At 43.8% G+C, this 25,452-nt stretch overlaps 2 protein-coding genes across 7 annotated transcripts in view; one reads left to right on the top strand and one right to left on the bottom strand.

Moving 5' to 3' along the window:
* Positions 1–6,685, top strand: part of EPHA1 (EPH receptor A1) — an 86,396-nt gene extending 79,711 nt beyond the window's left edge. The window contains exons 15-18 of the mRNA XM_020815522.3: positions 1,269–1,418; positions 2,450–2,643; positions 3,052–3,207; positions 5,682–6,685. Of these exons, the coding sequence (XP_020671181.3) occupies positions 1,269–1,418; positions 2,450–2,643; positions 3,052–3,207; positions 5,682–5,760 (579 nt within the window). The 3' untranslated portion in view covers positions 5,761–6,685. The remainder of the gene's footprint in view (positions 1–1,268; positions 1,419–2,449; positions 2,644–3,051; positions 3,208–5,681) is intronic.
* A 5,882-nt stretch (positions 6,686–12,567) lies between these two features.
* The window catches only part of ZYX (zyxin), a 44,675-nt gene continuing 31,790 nt past the window's right edge, over positions 12,568–25,452 (bottom strand). For 3 of the 6 annotated variants that reach the window (XM_020815526.3, XM_072991830.2, XM_078384764.1), the window contains exons 3-10: positions 19,310–19,500; positions 18,007–18,105; positions 16,674–17,171; positions 15,212–15,362; positions 14,429–14,598; positions 13,463–13,641; positions 13,165–13,285; positions 12,568–13,050 (exon numbers count right to left, since the gene is read on the bottom strand). In XM_020815526.3, the coding sequence (XP_020671185.3) occupies positions 12,940–13,050; positions 13,165–13,285; positions 13,463–13,641; positions 14,429–14,598; positions 15,212–15,362; positions 16,674–17,171; positions 18,007–18,105; positions 19,310–19,500 (1,520 nt within the window). In that variant the 3' untranslated portion in view covers positions 12,568–12,939. The remainder of the gene's footprint in view (positions 13,051–13,164; positions 13,286–13,462; positions 13,642–14,428; positions 14,599–15,211; positions 15,363–16,673; positions 17,172–18,006; positions 18,106–19,309; positions 19,501–25,452) is intronic. The other 3 variants (XM_020815525.3, XM_078384765.1, XM_078384766.1) reach the window with 1 other exon arrangement.

The following is a 25,452-nucleotide window of genomic DNA, read 5'->3' as shown; positions in this document are numbered from 1 at the left end:
GGCGGTGGCAGTCTATGCAAGAATAAATGAAAAATCTGTGAACTGAAGAGAGTTTGTTTCAGTTCAGTATTTTCCATCAGTTGTACCTTTCCAGAACCTAAATCACATAGTAAGGAAACAGCATGTTGGTCTCTAGTATGTAGAAAAATCGAAGTGAGAGAGTGGTCTACTGACTCATTTCAACTGATGTTTTCCTGTTGGCAGTTATACTTCATATACAAGAGAAGCATACTGCCTGTTCCCGTATGTTTTCATGTAGCAAGCCTTCCCTTAAATCGGGACAAAGACTTTGATATCCCTCTTGGAAATATCGATAGGCCACTGGGTTTCCTGTTCTCAGGTTGGGGACTAAATGTTGACTTTTCTTCACTGTTATGGTACAAAACTGGGTTTTACTCAAAACATAGGAAACTTTTGTTTAGTCCACCAGCATTTGAGGATAGCCCACAGAAGCCAAGTACTGTAGTCACTTCACAATGTCAGTATTGCGCAACTACTAAGCTTCTTGGCCCACAGCATCACATCCTGCATTTGAAGGCATCATGATGTCGTAAAGGCAAAGGCGTTTTTTAGTTAAACATGCTTTGGTCCCATCATCTCAGAACTGCTTCATTTCTGCTGTTGCTTTTTATTCTTAAAACGACTGATTTTGTTGTCTGGCTGCTTTTGTTGCATACTTTATTATTGCTCACCTGGGGCATTATGCATGAAAAAAAATGGGGTTATAAATTCAGTAAATTTAAAGAAAGAAATGGTAGCAGCCTCTCTCCTGCTGTATTCCTTTGAGCTTTGCAGTTTGGGTAACAGATGTACACACTGTCAGAGTGAACTCAGATTCAACCCCTTCAGTTCAAGTGGGCTTCTTGACTGCATACTTTTTTTGGGGGGGGGGGGAGGGAGCAGAATGGAAAGCAACATGTTTTCTCTTTTTCCCTTTATATATTCATTCCTGATATACCTCTAAAAGGGTTACGGAAAAACTGCAGGGTGGAGGAGGCAGGTTTGTTGTATCAAGTGCACAGGTGACCCCCCCCCCCAAATGATTATCCTCATTTCAGAAGTACCACAAGGATTAAGGGGAAAAAAAACACCACCTAAACAGTGTTATTCTGCTATTTCTGGAAGTGCTCGCCTCATTTTACAGTCAGTCATTTTACAATTTTACATTTCAGTAAAAAGACTGAAGAGTTGTATTTCAGTGGGGGTAGGACCCTCACAGTTTGTAAGGGCCACGTTTCCATTTAAAGAGACCGCTTTCCTTTCAATAGGGCGGCAAGATCCCCATCCGATGGACAGCCCCTGAGGCCATTGCCCAGCGTATCTTCACCTCTGCCAGTGATGTCTGGAGTTTTGGCATTGTCATGTGGGAAGTGTTGTCATACGGTGACAAGCCTTATGGGGATATGACCAATCAGGAGGTAAGAAAGGAAGGGAAACCAACAGCTGTCAAGCAGGCCAGAATGGGAATAAAGATAGATCTGCCTCAAAACACAGAATATGTGCTTTTGGTTTTCCACAGCCAAACCGTTGCCTCTTCTAGGTCCTGATTTTGCAGTGAAACATCCATAGTTGGGAAGCCCTACTTAAAAGATCTGCCAGCAATCAGTACTGAGCTTTGGGCAATTCATCAATAACTAAAGTTTCATAAATTTCCAAAGGATGAGCAACACTGGGCTTGGGTCTGCACTGAACATTTCCAAACAGGTCCACTCACAACACGTCCAAGGGTGGAATCGGAGGGCGGGGTCGTGACTTGCCAATTCCCTCTTCCTCCCCTGGTAGCCCCAAGCATTTCTCCCTCTCTTTTCTCAAGGGTCCCCCAAACTCCAGAAAAGCATTTTTTTTGTTACAATATCAAGGGAAGATGAAACTGCTGAAATCTCTCTTCCTCTGCTGTACAGCCAGCAGAAAACCTCTGCTGAATCGGATCACAAGAGACCTTCTGACCACAGAAATTTTGCTGGATCCAATTTGGTACTAGAAACAAAGAAACGTTGGGTGGGGGTGTTTGTTTTTTTCAGTGATTCGCTCATGTCACAAGATATATAATCTGAAAGGATGTGTTTTACCTTCTCAAACGCAGGTGAAGATGCTGGCATCGTGTACAGTGTTCACACCTATGTGTATAATTATTTTTAAATTTTACTTGGAAGTGATTGCAGGTTGATGACACCCTTTTTCTAAACTGATTTATCTGACTTATCAACACAACAGTGTAGCCCCAGTCCCAAAGGATTCCCAGCATTTTGACTTAACATGCTTGAGAAAGTGAAGCCTCATCAGGAATTCCAGCTTCCCTTTGAAAATGTTTAGGGAATAGCCTGTATAATTAAATTGTAAACCGCTCGGAGAGTGCTTGTAGCGCTATGGGGTGGTATATAAGTCCAAAAAAAAAAAAAAAAAAAAAAAAAAAAAAGCTTCAGTGATCTCTTTTCTTTTACCTGGGCAGGTGATGAAAAGCATAGAGGATGGATACCGTCTCCCCCCACCTGTAGACTGCCCTTCTGTCCTTTATGACCTCATGAAAGTGTGTTGGTCTTACGATCGGGCACGCAGGCCCCGCTTCAGAGAAATCCATGCTCAGCTGGAGCACTTTATTTGCAACCCACCTTTACTTCGAACTGTGGCTGACTTTGATCCTAGGTAAGTGATTCAACAGGGTGATCGGAGCAGTGGGAACTCCACCTTAAGAACAATTCTTCCAACAGCCTATAGTAATTATACTTAATTCATTTTCTGCCACTGGAATTCTATATATTATCACCCTCTGTGTTTTCCTGCAGTTTTGTAGAACCATACCTTGCCTGAAATAGCACTTCTTTTTAAGCCCTTCCTAGATAATGTGGAAATGAGACATTTTTTACGCATTTCCTATGGAGCAGAAAAAGATAAAAATTGTAGCTTCAGCCTGCCAGAGCAATGGATTGTCAATAGACAAAAAAGCACCAAAATGCTCTCCCTCTGATTAGTTTGAAGGGCCTCCTGGTCCCCTCATGCACACTGTTAACTTGAAACGGCATATTTGTTCTGATAATAGCTGTCGTTCTGTAGGGTGACCCTCCGTCTCCCCAGCTGCAGTGGGTCCGATGGGATTCCTTATCGGTCTATCCCAGAGTGGTTGGAATCTATCCGCATGAAACGCTACATCATCAACTTCCGCACTGCTGGCCTGAACACCATGGAATCCATCCTGGAGCTTTCTGCTGAGTAAGTGCGGGCCGCCCAGCTTGGGGATTCTGCTTTGCTAGCTTAGGAGAGAATAGCAAACATGGAGACTGCAGATAAAATGCCAGGGCATGATTTAAAATCGAGTTGCAAGGGCCTTTAGATGCACAGGATGAAAAACTTGTAACAATCTTTAGTTTCCTGTTCTTGCCACATTGGAAGGGTAAGCTTACAGTGAGATCCTTAAATGTGTGGTCCCTTCTGTGGCTCTTGCCCAAGCAAGTACTGTCACAGCTGTTCTTGCCACCTTCTTGCTGGCCCTTTCTATGCCTGAAACAGCAGTGTGATGCCCAGATATTCAAACAAGAGAAAACTTTTCCCAGGATGAATATAAGTGACTCCAGGTATTTTCGCTGCTTACTGAATTGTGGTTCGAGAAAAGGTGACAAGAGTAGTTTAGAATAAATAACACACACACACACACACATGAACATTAAACTACTATTGCACAGTCCTGTGAATATCTGAAGTCCTTCTAGCGATTCCATGTGCTCTGGAAATCTGCTTCTTGTTCAGAGCAGGACATTCAATCCAAGGGCAGCCACTCTGTGGAACAGCCTTCCGGCACCAGAAAGGAACCACCAAACACTATTTTTTTTGGATGCATATTGAAGACTTGCCTATTTTTAATAAACTTTCCTGGTCTGGCTCTGCTTCATCATCTTTTAAAAGAATAGTATGTATATTGTATACAGTGGTGCCTTGACTTACAAACTTAATCCATATTGGAATGGTGTTCATAAGTCAAAGCACCATTTCCCATAGGAATGCATTGAAAACCAATTAATCCGTTCCAGCTGTTTTTTGTCATTATGTCAAGGCATGGTTCGTAAGTCAAAGCATTAGCTCTACCACTAGGGGGAGAATTTTTTCTTTTAACCTAAGATGAACTTAGGTAAAAAAATGGACAGGCATTTTTTTTTCATTTGTAAGTCAAAGCAATATTTCACGTCCAGAGCTGTTCGTAACTCAAAACATTAGTAGTTTAGGGCGTTCGTAAGTCAAGGCACCACTGTATTTAATTAAGAACTACATGTATATAGTACCTTTATCTGTGTGTGAAACATCACTTTGAAATCTTCAATCTTAAGGTATTTATAAAATTTTTAAATAAATATCCAGGCAAAATTAATTCTCAGTAATTTAAACTGTACTTCCTTCTTAAGGCATATGCTTAGGAGCATGCCTGAATCATTAAAAAGAATGAAATATGCAAGAAATAATGGGGCATATCCGCTTGAAAAAGACCAATTGAAATAACTGCTGAAAGAAACATAATCACTTAGCAAATACCACTGAGTTAGTGGGATTGCTCTCGTTGGGACTAGCACTAGGATATGGTCTATTATATAGAAACAATACATACATATTTCTATTAAGGCCCAGTACATATCTGTCACATTTATTCAGACTAGAGACTAGCTATATGAAAGGCTGTGTCTCCCTTTATGAGCTGCCTGGGTTTTAAAATCAAAATCACCAAAGGAGGCATTTCTGCTAGTCCTGTTAACCTCACAGGAGAGGGCCTTCTCTGTTGCTGCTCCCAGACTCTGGAACTCCCTCCCACAGGAGGCCAGGCTGGCCCCATCTTTGCTGTCCTTTCTCTTCAGTCTGCCTCCCCCCCCCCCCCCCAATAACTGGCTGCCTAAGAAGGGCTATTAAAAATAGGTCTCCCTGGATTTTTTTAATGCATTTTAAAAACAAATTTAAGCTGTCTTTATCCACTAGTTTTTAATTTTAATCTCTTTTTTTAGCTTTTAATATAGTTTTACAGTAGTATTGTAAGCTGCCTTCGGTCCTCTTTAGAAAAAAAACACAGAATTTTAAAAAACTAAATAAATAATAGAAATGGGACACTTTGAAGAGTCTGGATTTTTGTTTTCTCCTCCCAGGACCCACTAGTGGCCACACCAGCCCCCAAAATAATAGTTATGAAGAAATTAAAACCAAATGAAAATAATATCAATATAACCACATTTGTGTGAGTCAAAAACTGTTTCAGAAATGTTATTTTTGTTTGTCCAGAATATTTGGAATTGGTTACAGATTATATACTATGACTGTACCTGAAATAAATGTCTTTTTTACTGGTTCGCTACTTTAAAACAAAACAAACTCGGCTTTCTAATGGTCTCACCCAAGTAAAAAACCTTTTGGGAAGGGGGGGTCTGTAATAATATATTTAGTTCTCTGAAAGACAGTTGTCTCTCTCCACTTGCAATGACTTTGCCAACTCTTAACTTGTAAGATAGAAAGTGATGAATTTTAAGTCAGTTTCTTCTTGGTATCAGATTAATTTTCTTGGAACAGACTTGAGTAGAGCAGCTTCTGCTGAACCTCTGGGCCCAGCAAGTGGGGACTGAATTTGGGCTATTAGAGAGAGTGCCAACGTGCTTTATATGTGTAATAGCCTTGTCCCCTCCTCTAACTAATCTTTCTCCTCCATTTCTTCAAAGGGACTTGAAACAAATGGGAGTAACTCTTCCTGGACATCAGAAGCGTATTCTGTGCAGCATCCAAGGCTTCAAGGAGTGATAGGTCTCACACGATGAAGCCCGTGCTAGGCTCAACCCTTGTGGGGCAGGACTTGGCACTGTGCCCTGCAGCACAACGAGAGGAGAAGAGGAACCGATGGAACCATCTTTGCACCAACTTCTGCAGGGGTCCATCTGGTTAGAAGTGCTGTCAGCCTGAAGCTGTGCCAAAAACAAATGCAAAAACAAATCACCAAAGAACTTGGCGGCAGACACTGCAGCCTGTGCAAATGGAACCATTCCCTACATCTGACAGTGCGCCTGCTGGGATCGGGACCGCCTGGGACAAGCAGCAGCAATCCAAGAGGCTCCCTTGTCTTGACTGCAAAATTGGCAGGTGCTTGAAAAGCAGAGTCTGATCCGTGCCATGCTGTCTACCCATGACTGTTCTTTCATTCCCGCGCTCCTTCTCTCGCAGATGAGCCTCTTTCCATTTCCGTCCATAGCTTCTAAATTTATACTATTATATTGCTTTCTTGAGCAAAAAGTTTAGCTATTCTGCCAGTAAAAGCCATAAGGATGCTCCCACCCTCCCACCCCAATCGTTGCAAAACCAAGATTTATCTGGAGGAATAGGAGGAGAGTCTTCCATTTTGTTTGCACAGTTCTTTGTGGGTGGGGCAAGGGAGGTGGAGAGAACATCCACTTTCTGTCCTGGCTCATTAGGCCATGCCTCTTTTTATTACACATAATTTCCACTGGTTTATTCCTTTGTTTGTATGCTTTGTCTCCTACTCCATGGGGCGGAAAGCGATTGTTTACAGCAGGGCATCACTTGCACCCGGGAGCTTTGCTTCCTCATGGTGAGGGCCTGCCTTATGTATTTAACATGAGAGGAAGAGGGCAGGGGGGGCAAAGTCCCAGGCCTGTAAATTCCCATGTGTTGTATGTATGATTTTGTAAATAAATTCATGGTACAGACAGGATGTGGCATTTCCCTGTTTCATTTACTGGTGTCCTTTATATGTTGGGAAATGATGTCTGCAGAACGAGTTTTCTCTAACGGAGGAATGAGCTAAATGCTAGCCGCCTACTATACCTTCTTCAGAAGGAAAGGGGATGGGAAAGCTGAAAAGGTCAAGAAACCATGATACAGGCAGCGCCCATTCAAACAGTTATGGGCAAGCCAAGAACAGAAACGCTCGCTGGGTGCCAGAGGCACTGGAAGGGGGGAGTACAGGAGGACTTAAGAACAAGCATCTGAGGCAGAAAACTTTAGCACCAGCAGAGTTCAGGCAACTTCACTTCCTCCCCCCCCCCAAAAAAAAAGAATACTTCAGTAGTCAAGATTAAGGAGGAAATCTCAGTAGGGATACTTTTGCCAGGAACAGGAGGTCAATTGGTGAACAGTACATTGGCAAACCCACATTGCTGCTTGGAAGATTAAGGAGGTGCTAGGCAGGCTGGCAGGGACTGTTAATGCTTCTTTCCTCCAGGCTGCTACTAAGCGTCTGGTACAAACGACACCCCATCCCCTCTCAACCCAATCCCCCAGCAGATAATAGCAGCTTGGGAGAAGGCAGGAATGGGGAAGGTTTGAACACCCACATCTACCTTATTAATCCTCCATTCTTCAGAAAGTTACATGAAGTTGCTTATTAAGGGCCAGAATCCTATTGCTTACATACTTGCACATTCAGCTGCATAAAGCACAGGGGGAGAACTGTGTGCTGTTAAGAAGGAGTCCCCGCTTGTATTCTTCATCATGCATCAGCTGTGTAATTTGGTACATGACAATTAGTACATGCAGCAATTCAACAGCAACTTATCACTGTGATAACCACCATTGTAGGCATTGCAAGTAACTATTAATATTCTGACCATTAAAAAAAAAGGCAGAGGAAAAACAAGCCGAGTTGTGAAGCTTCCAATGGAACAGCCCATTGTGCCCCTAGAGAGCTGAGCCAAAGGTATGGCACCATTTTGGAGCCTTTCTTTTTCACCATTCCTGGCAAACCGCTGGGGAGCAAAGACAGAAAGTAAACAGAAAATGAAGTTTACCAAAGAGTGCATGTACAAAGCCCAATAATGGAGCATGGAATTAATTGTTTTGAGAAGGTTATGCAAAACGTGACACAACAGCTTACTGGAAGCCCTAGTTTGAATTTTAAAAAAAAGACCCTCCAAAATATATTTACCATTTATACACAAGGCATGAGCTACTCTGGCAAGGGTTATAACAGGGAGGTGGGTTAATGTAAGAACATAAAACAGCTTTATATTTCCCTCCTATGCATATATGTAGATTTGAATCCCACTCTGGCCACTGGGGCGTACCCCCTGGCCTCAGGTAAGCATCAGCATAACTACAACCATTTGTATGTAGCATCTGTCTGACTGCCATCCAGACCGTGTAGAGGCACTACGATGGGTAAGCACAGACTTGGCTTTCTGTTGGATTTTTTGTTTAATGGAGTCCACTGGTATTAAATACCTGAATTACTATCATACTAGTTCCATCACTCTAAAGTTTCAAGGCCAAGCCTAGTAGGAGGACAACACAAGAAGACAGTAACAGTGATCAGTCCTGGAAAATTTACTAGTACTGAAGTCTCAATAAATCACATTGGAGAGCAATAAGTTACTGCCGAGCACATGTTTTGTTCTGCTGCTTTCTGGATGACCTCCACTAATTTTACTTCCAACATTTTCTCTTCCCTCTGATATAGGTAATGTGTCCTTGAAAAGAACGTAACATTCCTTGAAACTGTATTTCTTAGAAATGGCTGCTTGACTCTTGTGGTAACCTTCCGTGTTCAAGGATTCCAAATTAAGCATAGGTTAACAAGCTAACCAAAATGCTAAAGAAGCTTCCTCCTCAAAGCAAAGCAGGAAGATCCTGGTAAGATAAGCCAGAGATGTTTGAAGAATTGGCTGAGATGGATAGAATGAACCTGTACTTAAAGACTTGACTTGTCTTATGCAAGGGTCTCACCTAAGAAACCTGGTACAAGACAGCTAACTAGGTTATAGTTCTCTCAAACTCAAGGAAACATGCATCTGGCACCCAAAAGAATGAGCAATACTGAACAAAAGAGCAATTCATTCAAACAGGCTAGAAGCTAGGCAAATATTTGCCAGCTTTCCTCCACTTGAGACCTATTTGCAATATAGCAAATATATTTCCTAAAGTGGAGATAAAATGACTGGCACTGGCAGACAGCTGTGCTTAATCTGCCCCTCCGCCATGCCTGAGAAAGGAGGAAAGCCCAGAGGTAAAGCACCCTAGGAAGAACAGTCCTTTGTCAGAATCCATATTGGAGACATCAAATGAGCCTACAGACTGAGAATACAAAGCCTCTTGTAAGCCTGTTACCATGAAGGGCAAAATGAAGCTTTGATGAGAATGAAAGCCTCTGTGCAGTCTAAGTTCCCCTTTATGGATAAGGTGCCCAGATGTTGTGAGATCCACTGAGGTCGAAAATAAGCACGTTGATCTGAGCAGCATCCTAACACTGACACAGTTGGTTCAGTCCCTCCTCCAGAAAAGGTCTGGAAACTGGGTAGTATTATCTTAAGAAAGGTCTAGGTAACTGTCTGAGTAATATGTTGTCAAGCTGTTCCCAACCTCTATGAATCAAAGGCTTCTAAAAGGTCCTACCTAAAACAGCCCTGCCCAGGCTTGTAAGCTAAAGGCCATGGTTTCCTTTATTGCGTCAGTCCATCTCATGTTGGGTCCTCCTCCTTTCCAGCTACCTTCAATTCTTCCCAGTGTTGTTGTTTTTCTCAACGAGCCTTGTCTTTTCATGACATGCCTCAAGTACAGTACTTTGCTTGAGGATTTTGGCTTCTAATGAGAATTCAGGCTTGGTTTTATCTAGAACCCATTTATTTGTCAGCCAGTCCATGGCATCTGTAAAGCTCCAATCTCTCTCTCTTCATGTCTAGCTTTCACATTTGTGCACAGTAAATAGAAATACCGTAGCATGGATGATCTTGGCCCTACTCTCCAGCAACACATTCTTACTCTTCAGTATCTTTTCTAGTTCCTTTTGTAACTGCCCTTTCAAGACTCCGGCTTCTCCTGATTTCTTGGCTGCAGTCTCCATTTGTACAGATAACTAGTGTACATGGAAAAATTTACAATTTTGATTTCTTCATTGTCAGCATAAAAGCTGAAGCACTTCCATAGTTGTTACTTTTATCTTGCTTCCTATTCAACTCCAATACTTCTTCTGTACTTTATTTTGAAAAATGGTCATCTCAAGTCTCTACTGTTTTCTTACAAGTAATGTGGTGTCATCTGCATATCTTAGTGATGCTCTCACTACTATTTTAACTTCTCCTTCATCTGAATCTAGGGATTCTATGATATGTTTATGCCTATACCTTGAACACAAAGATAAAATGCACTCTTGTCTGACAGCCTATCAAAGTGCATTCTGTTTCTCCATGTCTGGTTCCTAACAGCAGCTTCTTGCCCAGAATAGAGATGGTACATCAGGACAATCAATTGTTCTTGTGCCCCTGTTTCTTTTAGAAAAAGTCCCTAGCTTTTCATGATCCACACAGTGAAAAACTGTACTGGAATGGATTAGCTATAAATGAAATTCTCAAACTGTTTAGCATGCTTCAGTAGCCCATGTACATTTCCTGTACAGTCTGTTTCCTTTTCTGAATTCAGTTCAAACATCTGTCAGGTCTCGCTCTATATATATGGTAAATACGGTACCTTTTTTACAAAATGCTGAGCATCATTTGGCTTGCTTAGGAAATTAATACAATTTGTCCTGTACTTCCTGTACTCTTTGGCATCTTCTTTGGCCCTATTCCCAAGCCTCCTTAGCTCATTCACACCAAGTATTACAATGGATAACAGTTCCATTTCTTCTTTTTGAACTTGACCATATACTTCTTACAGTTGGTGTTCCAATTACTGTGTATGTGTCATGCATCATCAAGACTTACCCTTCGCCTCTGTGCACATAAACAACTACACATCCTTTCGCCTTTATACCTGCCTCACTAAGCAACATGATTTCAGCCAGTGAGTCCCTTGTTAGAGAAAAAGAAAAAGAAAGTCCTGTGCTCCTTGCACACCATCTTTATGATTTGAAAGCTAGCTCTGTTTATGAATTTGTAGTGGTCTGATAATGGTATCACTCACTCTTCTCTTTTAGAAAAGTGATTATTTTGTTGCAGTTCCCTCCTCCTCCTGCTGACTGAAGCCATCCAACCTGTATTCACACAACAGTATTCTGTCACCAACAGATTTGAATTTCTTCCTCCAGTAAGAGGAGCAGCACCCATAAGATTGTGGTTCTAGTTCATGTGCTACAGCACTTAAACTTCTCATCTATCCTGTAATGTATGAGAGGGTCGGAGTCCATAACCCACAACAGGTTGGAACCAACATGCTTCATGCATCTCAGAGTCCCTGAAAGACGGTAAAATGCTGCTAGTACGTGAAGCAAATTGGAAAGGAAGACAGCTGGTTTTCAAACTGAAAAACTATTTGAGGCTCTGACAGGCCAAGAGAAGTTTATTAAAGGCAGACTGGGGAAAATAAGGAGGAACTGAGAGTCATATAATGGTATCTGCTTTTGAAAAGGGAGTGGAGAGCCACTAGGCCACCAGCTCAAAAATATTTAGACACGAAATGCTATGGAGAACATAATCAATAACCTAAAGAAAGGGGACGGGTGGGGGAGCTAAGAAGTACCTACTGTATTTTCTCACATCAAAATGGTATCTCAAGCTAAGGTAACAACTTTTTCTCCCACTGAGGGTGAGATTCCTTCAGCTGTACTATTTCACGCCACCAGCATGAACTTAGGTGAACAACCAGGGAATCTCCACCCTATGTCAACACTGACTCAGACCGAAAGTTGTAGATTGGATGTGTGGGTGACTTATCTTTAATAATTCTTAAGCCATGAACTATACAAAGTAAATATTTGAGAAATAACCTCTCTTCTCATTTCCTTCCCATGAGCTTCAAGGCAAGACATTAGAAAATGGATGATTGGTGCACAATTTAGGCATGATACTACCCCCAAACACACATCCTCCGTGTTGTTTTCATTCCTGTCTCTTTTATTGACCTTTAAGCAACTGAGTCACCTCCTCAAGAGAAAGGCAGCACAGAAGCACAGTAAATCCATCCATCCAGTACACACATACATGAATGCAAAACAGTGGCTGGGACAGGACAATATGCAAGATGGTCAAACATGCCAACCTAATTAATTTCAGGCTTTGCTTCACTTACTGAGCCAAAGAAATCCTACAAGTCGCCTAAACAAATAGCTGCAAATAAAACTCTCCAAAGAAGGTCTCTCTCTCATTCTCTCTCTCTCTCTCTCCCAACATCAGTCAAAAGCTGGCCTTAGTCACACTATCTCTCCCCCAGATGCTCTCTATGTCAACAGATGGACAGTCATATGACCAAGCCAATACTGTATAACTAACCGTCCAAAGTCCCATAAAGGATAAACATTGCAGAACAGAAATTGGAGAACAAAACAGAAGGAAAGTACTAGTTCCCCAAGTCAGGATCGAAAGGTTTACTTACAGTCAAGGAGAAGGGCTCGGGCAAGTGAGCCCTTGTCAGGTTTCATGTTGAAATGCTTCAATAGACTAATATGGCTACAAAAACTTGACAAAAGAAGTGACAATAGGTAAATATATATCGTTATATATCACCAACCTGAAGAGTGAAGATTCTTTCCCCAAGTAGGCAAAAGGACAGAGATTCCAGGGAGCTATCGCTTGTTCTTAGTCTCAACACAGGATACTGGAAAGCTCCCACATTGTAGGGACATAGATGAAAAAAGCAGTTTGGAAGAAATTCAGACTTGTGGGTGGGTTTTTTCCCTTTCCAGGATTACTTTATTAGTAAGACAGACAACTGTAGAAGTTATAGCAAAACAAGTCACTTTCCTGCAGTCTGTAGAATAATATACAGCGGCCAAAGTAAGGAGTTCAGGAAAACCCTGTTTTAAGAAAGGGGGAGTATAACAAAAAGGAAAGGGAGACCCTTGGGTAGGAAAGAAAATATATTGCCAGACATAACATGTTGTAGGTAGAAATGCACTATGATTTTGAGAAGAGGGAGGTGGGGTGGAGGGGTCATCACAAGAAGAACACAGAGAACATCAGTCTCATGGCTTTCTTCATGCGGGGCAGGAAGTGGGTGTGGGGGGGTACACTGATAGAATATGCTGGACGAAGGTCCTTCTCAGACAGCAGCTTTGACACGTGTGGTGTGACACTTCCTACACAGCACATGGCCATCGAGAGGGAAACAGCCATTGTCATCTGCTTCAATGGAGAGGGATTTCCCACAATCCTGAAAGGTGACAAGAGGAGAGGGAGACAGAGAAAAAAAGGAGGGGAAAACCATCAATGCCAAGGAGCTGATAACATCACTGAGGGATAGAGGGAGAGACAGGAATTTGCCTACCTCACATTTGTAGCATTTCATGTGGAAATTCTTTTCCAGGGCCACCACACGGACGGTCTCGTCCTTCCCAGGTTCTGGCATGATGGGCTCAGCGCATACCGAGCAGCGAGGGGCGTATTTTCTGGAAGCATGTAAGAGGAAAAAGTTTACAAGGGGATCAAAAGCTGAGGTTTCTGTATTTCAGCTGACAAAAGCTGAAGAGAACACAGAGCTATTCCGGTCAGTTATGAAGGACAAAGATGCTGTTGAAGAACGGGGCAAGAGCAGAGGCAGAAGCTGAGCAGAAAGGGGAACCTACCTATGATAATCATCCACACAGTGTGGCTGGTTGGCCTTGTCCACAATGAACGACGCTCCCTCAAGGGGTTTATGACACACCACGCAGGTGAAACACTGGGGGTGGTAGGAATTGCCTGTAGCTCGCAGCATCCTGTCTGTGATTGTCTGCTTACACACACAGCACTTCTCTAGGGTGCCCTGAAGAACAAAAGGGAGGGTCAGAGAGGAAGACCCAGCGTGCAACTGGTCATGATTGCAGTGATTTCTCAACTTCAGTTTTGGCTGCTGCTTGGTGGAGGTCAAGCGGTGCTTCACTAGACCAAAAGAACTGGGCAAGATAACCCGAAACAAAACCTGGTCACATCTTTTAACATGGAGACCTTAATGATTGTGCTCTGCAATATATCATGCACAAAAAAAAGTTGTATTATGTACACAATTGTATTGTGTACCAAAAAAAGGTCATCCTTCCGAGCTGAATAACTGTCTCAAAGAAATCATCTGGCCAACTAACTAAACAGGATAAATGGATTCGTAACTAAGAATTCCCTTAATGTAAGAATACCTATATTTTCTTTTGCTTTTAAATGAAAATTCTTCCCCTGGTAATGAACAAAGGCATCTTTGAATTCTCTCTTTTTAAGACATGATAGAGAACTAGATGTTCAAACCCTGGAAACTACCCCCCCTTTTTTTTTTTCTTGCCAGGCAGTTGGCCAAGGGAACAAAATCTTTGACAAGGCATTAAAGTCTTGCTTTTGGGCGAACCAATACAGGAAGTAGCCACATGATCACCTCAGGTGGCTCTCGTTTTCAGACACTACAGAACTGTTTGAAAAGGAGCCATGTGGGGGAAAGGCCTTCACCTTGCAAAGACAATAAAAGGCCTCTGACCCAGACCTCAGGCTGCAACAGTGCCCTGCCTGGGCCCACAAATTGCCATGGCCATCACCCTCACTCGACCCCTCCTTGTCATTTTACTCACAGCATAGCATTCCTCACAGAAGGGCTTTTCGTCCACATTGTAAAACTGCTGCCCCTGCAGTTGCTTCTCACACTTGAAACAGGTGAAACACTCCACGTGGAACAGCTTGTCCAGGGCACGGACAGCCGGCTGCGTCCGGGACAGGGCCCTGTTGCACAGGCCACAAAACTCTTCAGTAGCAGGAGGGGGGGGGGGAGAGAGAGAAACAAAAAATGTTTAAGTCCCAGCACTACGGATAGGGACCTCCCATGTAACATTGGCTATCATGGTAGTACAGGTGTAGGCAGCATGGTGTCCTCCAGGTATTTCAGACTAGAACTCCCATATGCCCCTCCTAGAAATGGGTCAGAATTTCATTTCAGTTTCATTTTTTGGTCAAAAGATACCAACATCTGTGAAACTGAAACGCGGTAAAGGTGAAAACTGATAGCTTTGTCTTTTTTTTAAAAAAAAAGTTTGAATTTCAGTTCAGTTTGATTTTTTTAAAAATTGGCCAAGAAGCTGCAGTCCAAAGAATCTGGATGGTACAAAGTTGTCTGCCTCCCTTTTGTCCATGCTATTTAGTATACAAAGCTTTTCTGGACAGAGAGATAAATGACCAAGAAAAAGCCCTGTTGAATGTCTAGCTGGATTGTTGCAAAACGTTAAGCATCCATTTTTGTAAAGAAAAGCAGACAGAGCAAGGTGGCAATTTTGGACTGAATTCCTGTACCTTGCCACCCACTGGGACCACACACACCCAAGTGCCCACTTACACATACGGACACACAGAGACAGACACACCCGAAGTAGATGCTTCCGCGTGGGGTGGGTGATCCATATCCTTCATGAGCTTCTGGGTGAGCAACTCCAGCTCTTCGACCTCCTTCATGGTCAGAGCAGATGTGCCCCTGGGAGGATCTGGTCCGGCATTTGCAAGGGATAAAGGATTGCGCTGTACAAACAAAACAACAAGTCACTGAGACACGTATAACACGGGTTTCCTCTTCTGTCTTTAAAAGGCCCTACACTCAAGATGATTTCATTTGGGTTAGTATCCCTTTAAAGTTATTGAGGAGAAAAGGGGGGGGGAGACCCTTCTCTTGTTGCCCACCCATGTTCTCTCACATTATTCAGCCTCCCTCTCTTCCCACAAATCCCTGTTCTACAGCTAGAGCAACCAGATGCTTTTGAAAGCCTCTTTACAACCTAAACGGTCATACTGGTGAATACACTTTCTTTTAAGGGGCCCTGTCCTTCTTTGGGGTTGTCATAATTTTGTTGTGGGGGGGGGGAAAGGATTCAACTATTGGATTTTACCTCTGGAATTTTTTTTTCAAGTTTCATGTTCTGGATGACTATTTTTTTAAAAAAAATCACAGCATCACCATACACTTTTGCAACTGGCTGGTCATCTTAAATTGTTAATGATAGCAAAGCTTGGGGGGGGGATGCCTCTCCCTTAACAAGAAGCTGAGCTTCATCTTTTGAAAAAAAGTGAAAAAAGACTGACATCCCCCCCCCAAACTCATTAATCCCACTAAGGCAGGTAAAGAACTGGCTTGAGGCTGCAGGCTGGATCCCCATTCCACTGACAAATGACCAGTAAGAGCTGTGACCACACCTCTGATGTCACAGTCACAGCCATGCCTCTTGTCCTGTTCATGGGCTCTCCCTCCAGACTGCTAACTTGTGCTTCCAGCTGATGCTTTGGTCAGGGACCCAGCTTTTCTCACCCCACCACCGCCAGCAGAGGGAAGGAGAAAGGGAAACAAAACAGTATGCACTCAAACAACACTTTGAGGGCTGGCTGATTTTGAGAGGAATCCAGCTGGATGTCAAAGTGCTGGCCAAGTGCCCTCCGCCCCATACTTGCCTTCCCCATGTGAGGAACACGAGCAGGGAAGTGAGTTGACCTCATGTTTACAGAGCCAGCCGAATCGCAAGGCTGTGATCCGGCTGGATCTCAAAGCGCAGCAGACTGTGCTTTGCTCTCCTCCTTCCCGCTCCCAGCAGGGAAGGCAATGGGGTGGCCAAGCCATGTCCCAGCCAAAGAGGTCCTGCAGTTTCACCCTGCCTCCCACTGGAGCTGGCATGGCAAATGAGGAACTTCAATGGCTGTGCTTTCATCCCCAAGGCCAGCTTTGTAGCCTTTAGAATACCCGTCAGATTACTGAGAAAGCTCTGGTGCCCATTTTCACTGAAGAGATCCTATATAAATACAGGATGGCTCTGCTCTGCACATCTCTTTCCTTCAGCCCCTTACCATGTCTCGTGGGGCAGGTGGCTGTGCAGCAGGATGTGGCTTCTCCTGAACCTGGGGCTTTTCCCGCTGCTGTGCATAGGTGAAGGTGGGAGGCTGCGGCTTCCCAGCCGGACCTGGAGTTGGGAAGCGAGACTGTGCAGGGGCAGCCTGTCTTGAAAAGCTTGAAGGAGCTCCAGCAGCAGCTGGTTTGGGTACAAACTTGGGGCCGGCGGCAGTGGGAGAAGGGGTGTATTTAGGGGCTGATACGGCTGGAGGCGGAGGGGCAGGAGGTGTCACTGGTTGCTGTGCTGACGGCAAGTCTCTGTGATGCTTCAAGGCCATCCATGGCGGAGGGACAGGAGTCGTTTCCCCTTGGGGTTTAGGTACATAGCTTCCACTGGGATTGGGGACAGCGCTGGAGGGAAAAGACGCAGGAGCGGAAACATCTGCGGGTGGTGCCATAATTTCTGGGGAGCCTTTAGAAGCTGCTCCTGCAGAAGCCACAGATCCGGGAGGTATCTGCAAGAGTAAATATGGTCATCCAAGATGAGAACAAGGGGCTAACATTAACAGCATCTGCTGCCATCCAGGTTCAGGATACATCGGATTCACCTGCTCTTGAGTGTGAACAGTGAGAACAAAGAGGAGATCTGAGGCCACAGCAGAGGTACATCATTTCAGCCATCCATGCATTGATACTTCTGCATTCAGCATGCAGTAAAATCCCCTTTAGTGCTTGGCAAAATTAATAGAAGGGTCCATCGTTAACACAGGGCTGAGAGCACCAACTAGAATGTTTGTTTGTCTAACAGTCCATCACAAAATCAGATTCCTTGTCACAAATTCAAGCACAAGTCTGATCCAATGCCCCCCCACAAAATCTCCTAGACCACTGTCTCAGTGCAGGGATGATCAACCACTCTTGGTGCTGCAACATTTCTGAGTCAAAGCTGACACAATTGAATATCCTATCATTAAAAACAGAGAGAGAGAGAGAGAGAGAGAGTTCCTTTTATATAAAAGGCTGGTATTTCTAGAAGGGTTCTAACCTATTCTTCTCCACAGCATGTTTGTTTCTAACGGCAGAGACACTGGAAAAGTCTAGGGACTAGCACTGGCTTCAGTCTAGGGGCTAGCAACGTGTGGTCTTCTAGATTTGATTGGAACACAGACCCCATCATCCCTTACCCCTACCTATGACGATCATCAGGGCTGACAGAAAATTGCAGACCAAAAATACGCGGGACATCTCAAGCTGCCCATGCCTGATCTTCAGTCTGAAATAACCAGACCCATATTGACTACCTCTATGAAACCTAGGATTTGGAATGGCCATCTTGTATTCAAATCTCACCCGGGATTTGAAGGGATCATTCTTCTCCATGTCATCCAGCATTGAAGACAAAGAATCAATCTCCAAATCAATGCTGCTCATCTTTCCACGGCCCTGCCCCTTCCACCAGGGAGGAGAGAGGAAGTTACATGTTAGAGAGGATACTAAGCCTTAAGCTTTGAGGCTATAAATGACTATGTTAGTCAGCCACAGACGTGTGTATCGGTGAAGTCTGGCAGTGAAGCAACTAGGTTTAGCAACAGAGCAAGCTGAAGAGATGGAGAAGGGCTCATTGTTCCATTTCACCATTTCCAGGAGACCTCCATTTCCATGGGTGTGTGTGTGTGAGAGAGAGAGGAGAACATCTAGCCAACAATCTTGTTAAGATGGACTAATCTATTCAAAGTGGACAGACAAGGGTGAAATCCAAAATTCAGAAGTACAAAGCTTACTACTATTATTTCCTTCCGGTGACAAACTGGGTATAATTAAGTTTCATTAATTAAATAATGTATATCTAACTAATACATATTATGTTACCCAAACGTAATTTTTAAAAATTTAACTGAACATTTAACTTTAAAAAATAAATTAAATTAATTTTAGGTACTGGTAGTTACTTTTAGGGGCTGGCTGGATATCTCAGTGAGTTATATATCTGACTCTGGAACCAGAGATTGGGAGTTCAGTTTCCCACTCTGCCTCCCAGAATATCCAGCCTGTGTGGCTTCAAGTATGCTGCACACTTCCAGGACACCCCTAGAAGAAGAGAATGGCAAACCACCTTCTGTGTATTCTCTACCTAGATTCTTAAAATTCTAAGTACTTTTAAAATGAAATTTTCCAAGAGCCAGTGAAATAATAGGCTTTTTAAAGGAGAAAGTCAGGGTAGAAATATTTTAAATAAATAAATAATAGAAAGAGGTGAATGAGACCCACTATCAATGCTCTCTAGAAAGAAAGCACAGAAGCAGAAATGTGCAGCACAGTAAAAAGCAAAGGTCACCAAACATTCCAAGCAGGCAATGCAGATGCTTTTATCTTTGCATAATTTAAAGCTTTGCAAATTTCTTGGTGCAGAATTTGAATTAAAGATAAAGAGGGCACAAGACACACAATCTTGGACAACCCCAGCAAGGTCAACCTCCATTCCCGAGATGGTCTGACTGCTTGCTTGCTCTACAGACTTGTGCCCCAAGGCTATTTAGCATAGCCTTATTGGAGTCTACATAGGACAAACATAATGGAAACAACAGCCCACTCTTGCAATAAAACCATGCCTCCCCACCACCACCACCACCACCAAGATTTGGTGTAGACTCACCTGGGGAGCAGGCAATCCACTCAGAGCAAGAGGTTCCTCTTCCTCCAGCATGGGAGGAGGAGGGGAAGGGAAGACATCTCCTGGCGCTGGGGGAAATGGTTCCTCAAATGGGGGAGGTGGTGGAGGGAATGCACTGTTGGAGGAAACCATCAGCTCTTCTCCTGGAGGGGGTGGGGGTGGCAGGGGAAGCTCTGCAGAGAACAACAAGAGATAGGGACCAAGTCAGGAGATCACTATAGGAATCTTGGATCATGACACGACCTATCAAGAGAAATCCATTTTCTCCCAGGGAAGAGGAGAGCACATGTCTCACAACATCTGGTAATGGCAGGCAGAGGAAATCGGCACTTGGGAGCTATTTCCACAATATGCATTTTTAAAGCAATCTTCCCCAACCTGGAGCCCTTAGATGCGTCGGCAACAACTCTCATCCCTCGCCCAGCCAGCCTAGTCAATGGATGTATTGGTTGCAGATAACGGGATTAGTGGGCAACATATCTGAAGGATGCCTGACTGGGAGAGGTTATCCTGTAGCCAACACCTTCAAGGTGTCCCAGTATATCACAACAACTCCTGTACATGCAGTAACACAACAAGCTGACATCACTTCCTTCGTGATTTATTTCATTTTATGATGTTCCAAGACACACTGGGAAAACTTCCAGCCGGGCTACAAATTGGGTTTAGCTTTTTAGCACCTTTAACATAGAAAGAAACAATATGCACTTAACCAGGTGGAAGGTTTTGATTTATTTAAAGCAATGCTTCGCTGCAATTGAGGTATATACTGACTGCAATTGGTCATTCCATGTATGTTTTGTTTACAAACAATTGATGGGTTATGAGTGCTACGTATCTGAATAAGAGAAGTCCAAGAGAGGGGAAAGTTGTATCTAACAAAGCCTGTCACTAACATGACAATTTTCATTGAAATCAGGTTCTATTCAAGCTTCTACAGATTTGTATTCGTAAAGGCTTTCACGGCCGGGATCTAATGGTTGTTGTGGGTTTCTCTGGCTCTTTGGCCGTGTTCTGAAGGTTGTTCTTCCCGACGTAAATACTATTCGACAAACACCAACAGAGCACGGACAGAGTTCCGGCTCCTGTCCTCTGAAGATGCCGGCCACAGAGACTGGTGAAACGTCAGGAAGAACAACCTTCAGAACACGGCCAAAGAGCCCGGAGAAACCCACAACAACCACTTCTACAGATCTGATTTTCCTTAGGAAAGACATTTTATTCCAATCCTATTGCACAGCATTTTCGAAACATTCCTTTAGCGGTGTGGGAGCACCTATGGATGAGGGAGAGCAATAACATATGTAAGGAGACTTTAGCTAATGGTACCTCATGCTTTTACAAGAATCCTTGCTTTTTCACAACTGAATCTAAACCTGAAGCCCAAGGAATCGGCCAGATGCTCTTAATGTACACTCTCCTGTTTACAAGTCTGCAGCATAGCCAAACAAGTCCTGCCACATTCCTGTACCATCCTGACAGGTAAAAGCAGCTTTGCCCTTTGGGGACAAAAAAAAGTGACCCTGCCTAGCCAAGGATTAAGACAAATTACAGTCACCGGTAAACAGAACCAATATATCGGAATGTACTTGTAAACGAAAGCGAGGAACCTAAGGGTTGGCCCTCAGAGCTCACTTCACGTAGGCAGCGAGTCCAAATAAGCTATAAACGAGTTTATTGTTTGGCTTTCCCTCTAGCCACATGGCTTAAAGATCGTTTTGCTTCACTTAACTGGGCTCCACTAGCCAAACTAGCCTCACCCGCTCCAACTGCAGTACATGGTGCTCCAGCCTCAATTGACTGGAGCTGATTTGTGAAGGGCCTATTCCTTCTTACAAGAGATCTATCAGTGCAAGTTATCCATGAGCCATGGAAACCACCTCCAATTTGGCAGTAGGAAACCACCACCATTATTTTAATACCAAAGTACAAATATCTCTGATGATTTCCAGGCTCCCTGCTTTCTCAGAATTGTGCCCCTCTTATCCAACTGCCACTGGTGGGTTCAAAAGGCTCTCTTACCTAATCTCTCCTGCATTTGAGGCCTTGGTCAGGCAACTACAGTACTTTTTTTTTTGAAAGGTTTGAACCAAAGAAAATAAAAGACTAGATTAACATCTGAATGGAGGACCCATTCTGAGTCAGGCAAGCAGAGCACTCTAACCCCTTTCTTGCCACAAACATAGCAATGAAGCTTTCGGTGTGTTTTGTATAACACAGCCATTACCTGGGCCAACTAAGGTAAAAAGAGAAAGAGAAGATGCCTTTTGTCTATGCATGAGCTCCCATGGGAAAACACAGCCCAGGCAACGTGTAGGAGGGAGTCCCTGGGTTGGAGACTACACTGGAAACATCTGGGAAGAGACTGACAGGTAGGCTGTGCTCCTAAAAAGCTGCCTGTCTCTTCCTCCATTAGGAGAAAATGAAGACTGCAGAATTGAACTTCCATGCCAAAACAACTACAGACCTCTTCCTCCTTGGGAAGGCATCAAAGTAATGCTTCTTGATTTTTTTTTCCAGGCATATTAAATTCCTGCTCACATACGAAACTTAACACTGTCCACAAATCAAACCCAATGAAAGTTTTCCAGCTGTGTTTAATCTGTGATGGTGAAATGTTTGCTCTTGGTGTTACATGCTGGCAACCTCTTTTATCACCCAACAGCCGGACAAGCTACTCATGATCAAAGAACATAGGACTGACTGCCCTGTCCTTGACAAGTGCCCAGCTTTTTCAGAGATACAAAATCACGATGGATTCCAAGAAACCTCACGTTCCACTTTGCTAGGAGACACTCCTTGTTTTGGTAAAACGAGTCTCTAAAAACCACAGCAAGCGCCTTCCAAAGACTCAAGAGGCTTCACAAAGGTTCAGGTTTCACAAGAGCAACTTGGCTACAATTTTCACTTTGCAGCTGAGCAAGGCAAGGCTTGTTTAGCAACTCAAGAGTTCATAGCCCAACCCACCTATCTGCAAGAATCTTATCTTCACATCCTTTCCCCTCCTCGAAAATCACTTCCAGATGGGAGTGGGGGTGGGGGAAAGGGGAATATAAGCTCAGGGAAGACCGCTCCTTTCCAAGGGGCTGCATACAGAAAAGCAGAGTTGCAGCATTCCAGAAAGGTGGGGTGGAAAAAAATTTTCCTTATATTTTTCTATGTTATTTTTTTCCATAGAAATTTTTCCACACCTATATACATATTTATCCATTATAATCCAGGCTGTTATACTGCAATCAATCATATTAGATGAGTAGTAGGATAGTGGTAGCTTTATTCAATCTCAATTTTGACAGGTGCCACGCCCCCTTTTGGGACCCTGGACCGGAAGGGGAGGGACTTCCGGCGCCTAGGCTGGACCCAGGCCCCTTCCGGCGGAAGGGGTGGTCCGAACGGTGACGTCAGGGGTTGTGGGGGTCCCCGTGGGCCTATAGGGGTCTTTCCCTAGAGGCCGGGGTCCCCCGTGACCCTAGGGGTGCCTGAGGATTGGACCCCGAGGGGTTGTGCCACCCCACGAACCCGTAGGCCAATGGGGAGCGGTTGGATGTCCTTGGCTAGAAAAGGGGTGGTCGTAGACCATGTCTCGGCTTGCCCCAGCCCCCTGCGTGACGTCAGGGATTTCGGGTGGGCCCGTGAGCCTATAGGAGCCTTTTCCTAGAGGCAGGGGTCCCCCGTGACCCTGGGGTGGCCTGAGGATTGGTCCCCGAGGTTGCGTGCCACCCCACGACCCCGTAGACCAATGGGGAGCGGTTGGAGGGCCTTGGCTGGAAAAGGGGTGGTCGTAGGACATGCCCCGGCTTGTCCCTAGGCCCTGCAAGGGTGGGAAAGCCCCGGGGAGTTTGCTGAGAGGCTATAAAAACGTGGTTCGGGGACACTTCTGCGCGCTCTGTCAGCTCTTTGCAAAGGTCCTGCGGTTTTGTAGACATGGCGGAGAAGGAGAACAAAGCTCCGGAGCCCGTCCATAAGCCAGAGGAGCAAAAGGTCACGGCCTGCATGACCCTTTCCAAACCCCGAAAGCGTTACATGAGTTCAGATTCCGACAGTGAAAACGGCCCTCCAGGAGCATTAAAACGGCTTGAAGAACCCGACGGACAGTGTCATCCTAGGAAAACATCATGTTATAATGAGAAAACTTCTGAAACGCAGGTAGGTAACCCCTGGGGTAAGGTGTTGATAGAGGAGCGCTATAGATGTTTATTACGTGTGCTAAAAACCCCTTTTTGAATTTTTTTTTTTTTTTTAGGAGATGCGGTACTTCCAAGCCGGAGGCTATTCTCTGAAAAAACACAAGGACATGCAGGCCCTTACAAGGGCCTGTCTCTTCACAATGCTAAAAGACGCTTTGTCTGAACATCTGATTCAAAGGTGCTATGGATGCCAGGAAGATCTGTGTGGGCAACAAGCGCACCCGTGCATAGGTTGGAACGATGCTGACTATTCCAAGATGTTGAACGAGATATGTTCGAAACTTTGCTATAAAAAAGTTATCCTTGTTATCACCATTACAGCTTTCCAAACTAAGAAGCTCTGCATGACAAATCGAACCTTGATCTACATACACAAGATTATTAAAAGCTTAACAGCTTCTGACGAGTCATATAACTTTTTAAAAAGACTATTGAGGTCGACAGATGAACAATATCTAGACATTGTTAAACGAACACTACAACAAGTATACGATTGTCATTTTTACTGTTGTCCAAACATGCGTGATTGAATAAAAACAAAAACAAAAAATGTATAATTTTTGTAATATACTGATTTGTTTTTAATAAAGAGCATTTATTGTACCATACATTGATCATATTAGTGCTAATGGCTGAGCAGGATGCACGGGAAAAATTACTGCACAATATCTATTACACACCCTCAGCAGCGGGGAGTTTTGGAGGTCTCAAGCCTCTCTTTAGGGAGGCCAAAAAACAGGTCAAAACCTTGAAGCTCGGAGATGTTTCACGATGGCTGTCTGATCAGGATGCCTATACGTTGCATAGACCTGCTAGAATTCATTTTAAAAGAAATAAGACCGTGGTTTCCAAAGTAGATGCTCAATGGCAGGCAGATTTGGTTGATATGCAACAATATGCCCGGCACAACAATGGTTACAAGTATATTCTGGTCTGTATAGACATTCTGTCTAAGTACGGCTGGGTAAAAGCGCTCAAAGGTAAAACAGGCAAAGAAGTGGCCAGCGCCTTTGAAGCCGTTTTCAAACAAGACGGGAGAAAACCTGACAAAATACAGACGGATCGTGGCGGTGAATTTCTAAACAAACCTGTAACCGGTTTATTCAAGAAATATGGAATACTGCATTTTGTCACCAATAATGAGGTCAAAGCGGGGGTTGTTGAGAGGTTTAACAGAACATTAAAAACAAAAATGTGGAGGTATTTCACGGCTAAAAACACCTACAGGTATGTGGATGTATTGCAGCAACTCCTTAAAAGTTACAATCATAGCATTCATAGAACTATTAAATGTAGGCCTGTAGATGTGAATCATCATAATGACCTGTTGGTCTGGAAAAGAGTCTATGAGCCCTCTGTTGGAACCAAAAAAGAAGTTTCAAAACTCAGAAAAGGGGACCTTGTGAGGGTTTCTAAAAGCAAAGGCGTATTTGATAAGGGGTATGAGCAGAATTTCACCACCGAGATATTTATCGTAGATCGTGTTGTCAAAGGTAAAGAGAGGCCTGTATACCATCTGACGGATTATGATGGGGATGCCATAATCGGTACTTTCTATCCTGAAGAATTGCAGAAGATCAATGACCGGGAAGATCGACTGTACAGAATTGAAAAGATTTTGGACACAAAAGGCCGTGGTCGAAGAAAACTCCACTTAGTGAAGTGGTTAGGTTGGCCTAGCAAGTTTAACAGCTGGGTGTCTGCCTCAGAGATTTCTAAGGTTGTTTAGGCGCTGAGAAGCAAAATGGGGGATCATGGTTTTTACATCACACTCCCGAGTAATGCCTGTAAGAAGGTTTTTCCTCAAAATACAAACGCCAGTTATACGACAATGTTGCCCAAACCCTTAGATTTGATCGGTGTTTGGGAAGTTGGTCTAGCAGAGATACAGTATCCTCGGAGTTGGTACACACTCCTTAAAAATACACCGTTTTCAAT

Source organism: Pogona vitticeps, chromosome 2 (assembly GCF_051106095.1).
Source record: "Pogona vitticeps strain Pit_001003342236 chromosome 2, PviZW2.1, whole genome shotgun sequence".
Lineage (NCBI taxonomy): Eukaryota > Metazoa > Chordata > Lepidosauria > Squamata > Agamidae > Pogona > Pogona vitticeps.
The sequence above is the reverse complement of the archived record's forward strand: the minus strand, read 5'-3'. Positions and strand labels throughout refer to the sequence as shown.